Source organism: Semicossyphus pulcher, unplaced genomic scaffold (assembly GCF_022749685.1).
Source record: "Semicossyphus pulcher isolate SPU_LCO1_2020_fin unplaced genomic scaffold, fSemPul1.0.p SCAF_6, whole genome shotgun sequence".
NCBI lineage: Eukaryota > Metazoa > Chordata > Actinopteri > Labriformes > Labridae > Semicossyphus > Semicossyphus pulcher.
This window is the reverse complement of record NW_027211737.1, coordinates 9,318,237-9,327,559: the sequence shown is the minus strand read 5'-3', so window position 1 is coordinate 9,327,559 and position 9,323 is coordinate 9,318,237. Positions and strand designations below refer to the sequence as shown.

Genomic DNA, 9,323 nt, shown 5'->3' with positions numbered 1-9,323 from the left:
AGGTTATTGCTGTCCTCCATGGGAGCCCCAAAAGGGGTCTTCCCCCCTCATGGTCGGCCCTGCCTCTGCTATTTTACTTGATTTTGATTCAGGACTATGGGGAGTACGCTTTCAGTGTTGAATTTCTACATTTACTTGACAAAAGCATCTGATTACTTCTGTGACTGCTTAAAGTAGAAGTATGATTTCTTCCGATGAAATCTGCTCAGGTGACACTTGAAAAGTGTCTCTTTGATTTTTGCCTTTATGAAGCACGCAGCTTTATAATAAACTATTTCTATCTTTATGTCTAAATTAATTTTAGCCAGGGCTACATTTATAAAAGTTGATAATGTTAGCTCAAATGTGCTTATAATAGATGTGTCTGCATTTAGAATATGTTCTAAAGATTGTAAGAAAAAGTGTAGTAACATTAACCTTTTACGTGGTGTGTTTCCTCTCTTGGCTGTTTTCATGAGGGCAGGAAGGTCATGTGACCTTCAGCTGCAAGGTTTCACACTAAACAGGACAGGGCACCTTGAAGACAGCTCCACAGCAGCAACATAATAGCACTCAGTTCTGACACACACAGAGCATCATTTTTCTTCATGGCACAGAAGTGTTTATCCCAGCATGTTCTGTGCATGCAGGGCAAAACACTGCAGCACAGCACCGAGGAGAAACCCTGTCTGTCTGACTGAATTATGGATGGAGTAAGCCACCCACTGGCTGCAGGGTGATACCAAAGCTGCGTCATTTCTGCAGCTGAGGGAGGGGGGTTGGGGCTGCTGCACGATGCAGCAGGCAGAGAGAGTCGAGAGAGAAGCAGTGAGAAACCTGCACGCAGAGAGGACAGAAGGATAATAATCATGTCAGCGTCGTGGAAGCAGCTCTTTTTTCAGATCCTCCTGCTTCTCATCTCCTGCAGTGACATCAATACAAGTAAATGATCATTTGGGTTTAATTCTTACTGTGTAGTTATGTTAACACCTCGTTCTGCCTTCTCACACTAAATGATCTTGTGAGGATTTAGAGAAAATGTCACAGGATTTCCACACCATCAGGTACTGATGTATTTGCGTATTATAGTTTAAGGGGGCCAGGAGGAAATGTGTCTTTAATTCTTTTTAATGTTCCCCCATTTACATCAGGAAAAGAATAATACTCATTAAAGGATTAAAAAATGAATAAGAGTATGTGAATGAAAATCAAAGAGAGATTTTTAAATACTTTTTCAGTGATCAGGAAGAGCACAGAGATCATCCATGCGATAACTCAGTTTAATGTATCTGATGCAATCGTGCCCAGTCACCTCTGATGTAATAAGAGGAGTTTTTGTTCTTTTGTATGACTGCAATACTGGAATTTTCTTTCTTCCTTTCTACAAAGGATTGATTATTAGATCTATTATAAGATCATGTTCACTTTCCATAGGCTTCAGTAGCCTGGCTCTATTTTTAATTGGTTATTTATTTTATTGGAAAGCGAACAGGACCTTTTTCCTGTTGTTATACATTTAAAATCTGTTGGGTTATACGTTATTTATCAAGTTGGGTTGTATGTTTTATCTTCATCATTTCTCTGGGTCTTAAGGGATTAAGATTATAAACACATACAAAAAGTACATAAAATGACAATAGCAACCACCTAGTGTGATCTATACCCTGGTAGCCACCCTGAACAACCACCTAAGAAACAACTCTTCACACTCTTACAACCCTGTCACATCCTAGTTACCACATAAAATATCCAAACCTTTAAGCAACAGCTTTGTAACCACCAAGAACATCCTGGCAACAACCCAGTTGTGCCACAAATAACCACATAGAAACCGCCTTAAAACTTGAACAAAACTTGTAGCAGCAACCGGAAGAAGCCTGAGCTGAGGGGAAATGAAATGATCTTCAGGGAGTTTAGTTGTGTTTAACACAGCACTTCTTAAAGTTCCCATGAATTTAAAATAGATGTATTAGAATAAATTAAAATAGTATTTTTATCAGATATCTATTGTGCTGTTTGTCACATTTACCCAATATCTGGCCCAGCAATAACACACGAAAAAACCTGTGGGTGGTATTCTTAATTATGCCATTTCCTGGTAAACACAACAAACATGTTGATGACTTATTACTCATTCCCGTCCAATGAAAAGGCCAACTTGAATTGATAGTCTCCTACCCCACGCTGTACAGGACCTATGATCTAGCGAGCAATTATGGATCAACATTTTCTCAGCAGCCAAAAAGGCAGTTCACAGAGAAAATCTGGAGTGAAATCTGGCCATATTTGAAGTTAAAGTAACAATCTATCTATCGCTGAATGAGGTAACACAATGGTGATTGAGCCTATAGCCCACTGATTAAAGCCTTTGCATTTGCAGTAAATCATATTTTTATGGACTGGGTGTCTGTGGTGATATTCACGAAAAAATCAGAAGCGCCGCCCAGTTAGTGTCACGTTTTCCATCGCCCAGCAGTGGTTGGTCTGTCAGAGAGGGTAGGCGGAGCTAAGCGGCTGCACTTCCAGTTTCTGTAAGCATTGTGAGGAAATGGTAATCGACTATGGCTGAACAAACAAAGAAAAGATGGATGACTACAGATGCAACTTCAAAAATAAGTGAAAATCCGGACTGGATCCGAATTCGGACTTCTGTCACAACTCAGAGCTGTGTCACATACAGAAGTACGCCGATGACACAGCCATCGTTGGATGCATCAGGGACGACAGAGAGGAGGAGTATCGGAGTCTGGTGGGGGACTTTGCTGCTTGGTGCCGCACAAACCACCTAGAGCTCAACACCTCTAAGACAAAGGAGCTGGTCATAGACTTTGGGAGGTCCAGACCGAAGCCGAGACCAGTCCTACTAGAGGGAGCTGAGGTGGAGAGTGTGGACTCCTACAAATACCTCGGGCTGTGTCTGGACAACAAACTGGACTGGTCAACACACACCAGCCACCTGTACGGGAAGACACAAGGCAGGATGTACTTCCTAAGGAGACTGCGGTCTTTTAACATCTGCAGCAAACTGCTGCGGATGTTTTACCAGTCTGTGGTTGCCAGTGTCCTCTTTTACACTGTAGTGTGCTGGGGAGGCAGCACATCCAAGAAGGACACATCCAGACTGGATAAACTGATCAGGCGAGCCGGCTCTGTGATCGGCATGAAGCTGGACCCTCTGGTGACGGTGGCAGAGACAAGGACACTAAACAAACTGTTGGACATTATGGACAATGCCAGCCACCCTCTGCACACCGTCATCAGCAACCAGAGGAGCCTGTTCAGTGAGAGACTGCTCCTTCCAAAGTGCAGGACTAACCGACTGAAGAACTCCTTTGTCCCTCATGCCATCAGGCTGTACAACTCCTCACTTAGGGGGAGGAGGTAACAGGGACAGACTCTCTCACAAGCGGTAGCCACTAATTCAGCTCACAAAGTTAATAGTAGTTAACTTCTTCTATTCAATAGTAATATTTATTTATTTCTCAAAGGGTCATATGTGCAATAAAAATCTGTCAATGTGCAATAATCTCTCACCACAGTGCAATAACCTAATACCACAGTGCAATAACCTAATTTAGTTTAATTGAACTATTACCCACTGTTTACTTGTACATTTTCTAAGAGTGTATATTTTATATATTTTGTTATCTAATTTTGTACTTTTTTTATATATATATATATATATCGATAGATATATATATTTTGATCTTTATTTTTTACCCTCTGTGTGCTGATTCTTTCCTATTGTATTGTACTGTATAAGCTGCTGGAGACTGAATTTCCCAGAGGGAGTCATCCCAAAGGGATCAATAAAGTTGAGTCTAAGTCTAAGTCTAGTCTAAATCCAAAGAAAATTAAACAAATTTGACGCTCAGATGAAGCAAACAGTCTAAAAAGGAAAGCGACCGTCAGCGAGGAAAATCAAACTTTAGAACCATGAAAAAAGGAACCAGCTATATACACCTGGTTAAATTAACAGTGAGAGGCTGGGAAATGAACAAAAGTTGATACACCTAAAGCTATGATAAGCACCAGCTGATAATAGCACCTACTTACTAATATTACTGTTAGCTAGGAAGTAGCTGGATGCACAATGTTGGTAGAGAGGCATAATACTACAAATAAGGTGTAAATTCCCTCTAATATGCTAATATTAGCTGTAGCAAATGTAGCCTACTCTTACTCTAAATACTTTCAGCTAGTGCACCATTAGCAGTTTGTCCGTACGTTTTATACAATTATTTGTTTTCCTTTCAGAGACACCTGGCCCAACGCCCCAACCGCTTCCCATTGGCCCCCAAACAGTTGAAAAGAGCCATGTGCTAAAAGGTAACTGTCAAATATCAGACCATCTTATTTATCTTCTTTTTTTTTTACAGATTTTTATTTTAGCTGTTAAACACACTGCAAGTACTCTTTTCTGGTGTTTTAAATCCTTTTACAACACAGGTGAAAGTCACACTGAGAAAGTGGAAGTGTTAAACCCGGTCAACCTGGTGCTGCAGTGTACCTGGGCTGGTAATCAGAACAAAGCCCCAAACATAACCGGCTTCTGGAAGTATGATGGGAAAGAAATTGAGAACAGCCAGGTCACAGTGCAGTTGGAGAATGAGCAATACAACCTCAAAAGAATGTACGTCGTTCATTTTTACATCCATTTGATTCAAGAAATTCATTTTTATCCCAATTTGTCTGTCTTGTTTGGTATATGCCACAATCCACTGTTATGTTAAGTTGTCTCAGTATTCAAATGTATGCATGTGTCCATTATGAATAAAATACTTTTTTTCAGCTGCCTCTACGGCACACAAACTTAATTAAAAATAACAAATCTATTTTGTTGTGCAGGTTCAGTATTGCCGGTGAAGAAAACCTCGGAAGTTATTCGTGTGTTTTTGGAAATGAAGCAGAGATAAAGTTTGTTGTGGCAGGTACAGGTCACATCCTTTTATTGGTCATATTTATAAAATTTTACATTTTAAAGCCAGAATTTGTACTACTGTCATCTTACTAATTCTAATTTTTGTTCATAATGAAGATGGAAAATAATATTTACTCTGTTTGAAGGGTGCAAAATGGAATGAATAAAGTGCTATTTTCTCATTATCGTGCTTCTTCCTTGTCCTTCAGCTCCACAGCTTGGTGATGTGCGAGATAAGCCTATAGTCAGCTACGTGGGGGACACTGTGGTGATCGCATGTAAAATGGAGGAAACCAAACCAAAACCAAACACCTGGAACTGGTATAAAGCAAATGATACAGGCAAGGTGAGTGAGCAGTTCTGAGCCTTCTTCGGTGTGATTTTAAGTGAGATAGCTTCATAAAACCATCCATTTTGGAGGACTTCATTCATGATCAAAATATCCAGGAGAAAGCACTTCAAAACAAATCTATGATGATTCCATTTAAATTCTTAATGTTCAACCTCAGTGTTTTTACTGTTCACGACTTCTGACTTTTGGACTGATATTTGTCCCAGGAGCAAATCTTCCCAGCTGCAGAGCCCCAAAAGTATGAAATCAAAAACGACGATAGGAAGACCAAACTGCTGGTTCACAACCTGACAGAGGCCGACTCCGGCTTGTATTACTGCGGAGCTGTGTACGCCATCAGCACCACGATGGGCCACGTGGAGCTAAAGGTCAGTGTGGAAAGTCACTAACATACCGTAAAATGACTCAGATTATACAACAGTTAGTTCCGAACAAGCAATCTGATTGGACAAGAGGCATTCCATGAGTGGTGATATGGAGATCAACATCGCTGGGACTTTTCACTCTGTGTATCACTCCGCCTCAGCCAGGTGTTCTGAATTAAGCAGACCGTGTATGTCAACATTAATCAAGCTGGTGCCTCTGAATCACACAGCAGACTGTCATTTCACTAGTTGATGATAAATTAAAACAAACAGATAAATGTACATGATAAAAACAGCTGATCTGTGGTAACCTGTAGACACAGGGTGCAGCAGAATGTTTGGGTTGCTTGGCAACAGAAGTCCAGTTTCAGCTAAGTTGGGGTCCTGTGTCAATTACATCAATTTCAGAGCGCTTCTCGCCGGCGCTTACTGTTGCTAGGTTACGAAAGTTGTCTGACGGCACTTCCCTCAGTAGTGACCGTTAAGTCGGGAAAATTTCCTTGAATAAAAGCCATTATTTAGCATACAGAACAGAAAACAATCTGTTGTTGATTGTTACTTTTTACTGCTATTTGCCGCCGTATTGTTTCAAAGCAATATCACACTCGAAATTATCTGCGACCGAATCACAGCCGTGATGATATTCAGTACAACATCATTCCCTCTCGTTGTTGCACACATATATGAGCATGTTTATTTATACTTCTACTCCTCTACTTTCAGACCCTAAGCGTTTATATTAAAGCTGCATTCACGTGTTACTTTTCAAGACACACTAGATGCTGTGTTCAAATGGTACAACATGGGAACTCCTGTACATCATAAGCTTATTGTCAAGTGGTTAGGTCGGTAGGCAACATCAAATTGGATGTTAAACGAGTCTCTAGTGAACATGTAATGTGCTGCTGGGGATGTGTAGGCATAATGACAGAGAAAATGTTGAGTGATAATGTTAACATTTTCCTCAGCTATAGGCCTGTTGTAAACTTGACTATAGTTACCCTAAGAGCCAAATTTGGGGTTTCTTATGCAATCATTTAACTGTAGTTTTTGTGTTCATACTGTGTGTGTCCCTTTGCTGCTCCAGCTGAAGTATAAATGAGAGGAAGATCACTGTCTAGGTCAGGTGCCTGTTGCTGGAAGGGCATATGGTTTTTGACCACTATACCGCAAAGTCACTTTGGAGTTTGATTGTTTGCCATGGACTTTATTCACTTGGATGTTTGTTCTTTTGGCCTTTAATTTATAGAGAGGACGGTGATTAGTGTTGGAAACGGGGGAGGAGAGAGTGGCGGATAACACACAGCAAAGGGCCGAGGATGAGAGTTGAACCCAGGGCTGCCACATTGAGGACTGTAGCCTCTGTACATGGGCTGCTGATTTAACCGCTGAGCTAAACCAGCACTATTTTACTGCAATCTGATTCTGGCTGTCTGTGTTTCTGTAAAACCTAAACACAGCATCTTTTATAGTTGACGGCAAAACATGATGAAGCTCGACAGCAAGGTCACTCCTGGATCAACCATCTAAGTAGCCTCAGTATTAGACTGAGCTCCCCAATATTTTCTTTAGTACATTTTGCCGACAATACCAATGCAGGACTTTTACTATTAATGGAATATTTTTACATTGTTTTAGTGTCAATAACTTAGTGATAAATCTAAACACATTCTCTGAAGGTCATCAGTTTCTACGAGCCTCTGAAGCCCTTCATAGCCATCGTGGTCGAAGTGATCGTGCTGGTCGCTGCCATTCTGCTGTACGAGAGGAGTCAGTCTAAGAAAGACTACACAGCAGCAGGTATTCAGAAAGCTTCAGATGCACTTGTTTAAACCAGTGTGTGTATTTCAGTATGTCTTGTAACTTATACCTGCCTTGTTCTCAGGAAATGGGACGACTGATCAAACAAACACACTGTGAGTACGCTGGCAATGGTGCTACTATCTCCTGATATGTTTAACGTTTGATGTGTGATGTATACCTGTAGTCTTTTCTGATGTGCATTTGTGTTCCCTCATCAGGGCATCGAGTGAAAATAATGGACCTGAGGAAAGCTCTTCAATGAGACAGCGGAAAGTTTAAAGACTGCAACAACAGATCCAAAAACCTTTAAAACTGTGGACACAAATGTGAACTATATAGAGCTTTAAAGCAATATCTCATTTACTTTTTTGTGACTGTGTAATCAAAATATGTTCACCCAACAAAGTGCAAATACCACCACTTCATAATCGTTCCTTAAATTTGTGCCCAGGTAGCTCCTTGTATGTACAGTTGAACCTTGTCACCGTGTGTCACAGGATGTGGGTTTCATCGACAGTGGTTTTAGAATGACTCAAAGAGAGCAAAGCATTTACCTGTTTACCTTCTCACTTCCTGTGGAAAAAAACTCTTTGACTTCTCTCTCAGAAACGAAGTCCTCTTTTTCTTTTTGGCAACAACCTTAACCTCAACTTTTCACTTCTATTATGCATCATGATTTGTGAGCAGTGCCTTACACTCCTAAAAAGCACTTCCTTCCCATTGATTCTGTCCTCACAAGAACTTTTCAGCACTTTTTTTCATTTCTTGCAGTTATGTGTGGATAACGTGATATATCATCGTATATGCAAATGCTTGTGTATGTGTTTCATGTATCAGAGAGGTCATCCTTCCACCTAATCAGGATTTCAACTGTGAAATCTTTGGTTGTCAACCTGCACTTAGCTAAAAGGTGCCACTGTGTGTGTAAACAAGTTAATTAAAATATATGACTCACTGTCATTCTGCTTGTTTCATTAAGTTGTAATAACTATCAACTGTATTTGACAATTTTTAAGTTAGACTCAAAGGCACGCTGCCTTTGTTTACATCTACAAACATTTCAATTGAGTGATACATATGACTGTTAAAGAAAGCAGGATACGATTTATTGATTTTTTTTTGTTAAACACCACTTAAAGGGCCAGTTCACCGATTTTCAAACTCAGTCCTATCATGCTATTATGGGGAGCTAATGCCAGTATGGTAGAAAATAAATGCAATTCTGCTCGGTGCCTTTGGAGGACGCTATCCGCTTCTCCAATGGGCCCTGGAAAACCTCCGCCAGACTACGTAAAACGCGTCATCTGTCGTCATGTTGCGTTCACAATCGTCAGGTTTGAAATGTAGACAGCAGACATGAAGATTTTTTAGACAATCCGCAGGTATATTCTTGTGTATTTCAGATTTTGTACCGCTCTGAGCCATCGCCTGCAGCGAAACGGTAGTATTTCTTTCCAGCGTCTCTCCAGGGGCGAGTTGCTCCTTTAAGCATGTACAGGACAAAATCAGCAAAGAGATTAGAGGTACGGTTTTGTCCACAGGGGGCGCCAAAATCAACACAAACCAAAAGTTCCTCACAGGAGCTTTAAAGGGACTTTGCAGATTACAGATAAAAACCATCGGCCTCTTGCAGCATAACAAACTGTTGAAGACTGAATTGCATTATGGGTAACGTAGGCTGCAGGATTATGTCAAATTAGAGACGTTGGCTGGCATAGTATGTCAGAAAAAGATTTTGAATGTCCCAGTAAATGCATTTCAAATGCAGTACAGCAAAAAAAAACCAACAGGAAGTCCAACCACGTCTGGTCATGTTTTGCAGAATGAAAGCCGGCTGAGAGTTGGTGTTTGGTGACTGTGGCAATTCACTTCGAATAATATTCAAATTTCAGGTTACAGGCTA

At 40.6% G+C, this 9,323-nt stretch overlaps 1 protein-coding gene across 1 annotated transcript; it reads left to right on the top strand.

Moving 5' to 3' along the window:
* Positions 1–778: 778 nt before the first annotated feature.
* On the top strand, positions 779–8,380 carry emb (embigin). Its single transcript, XM_069683412.1, has 9 exons — positions 779–921; positions 4,237–4,308; positions 4,429–4,612; positions 4,828–4,910; positions 5,110–5,246; positions 5,459–5,620; positions 7,297–7,417; positions 7,503–7,533; positions 7,639–8,380. The coding sequence occupies exons 1-9, from the start codon at positions 849–851 to the stop codon at positions 7,697–7,699; spliced, it is 924 nt and encodes a 307-aa protein (XP_069539513.1). The 5' UTR covers positions 779–848; the 3' UTR covers positions 7,700–8,380.
* Positions 8,381–9,323: the final 943 nt, after the last annotated feature.

Excerpts from the sequence above, each read along its gene's own strand:
- emb (XM_069683412.1), top strand. The coding sequence starts at position 849 with ATGTCAGCGTCGTGGAAGCAGCTCTTTTTTCAGATCCTCCTGCTTCTC. Across the intron at positions 7,418-7,502 it reads GAAAGACTACACAGCAGCAG|GAAATGGGACGACTGATCAA; the intron begins GTATTCAGAAAG and ends CCTTGTTCTCAG. Across the intron at positions 7,534-7,638 it reads ACTGATCAAACAAACACACT|GGCATCGAGTGAAAATAATG; the intron begins GTGAGTACGCTG and ends TTCCCTCATCAG.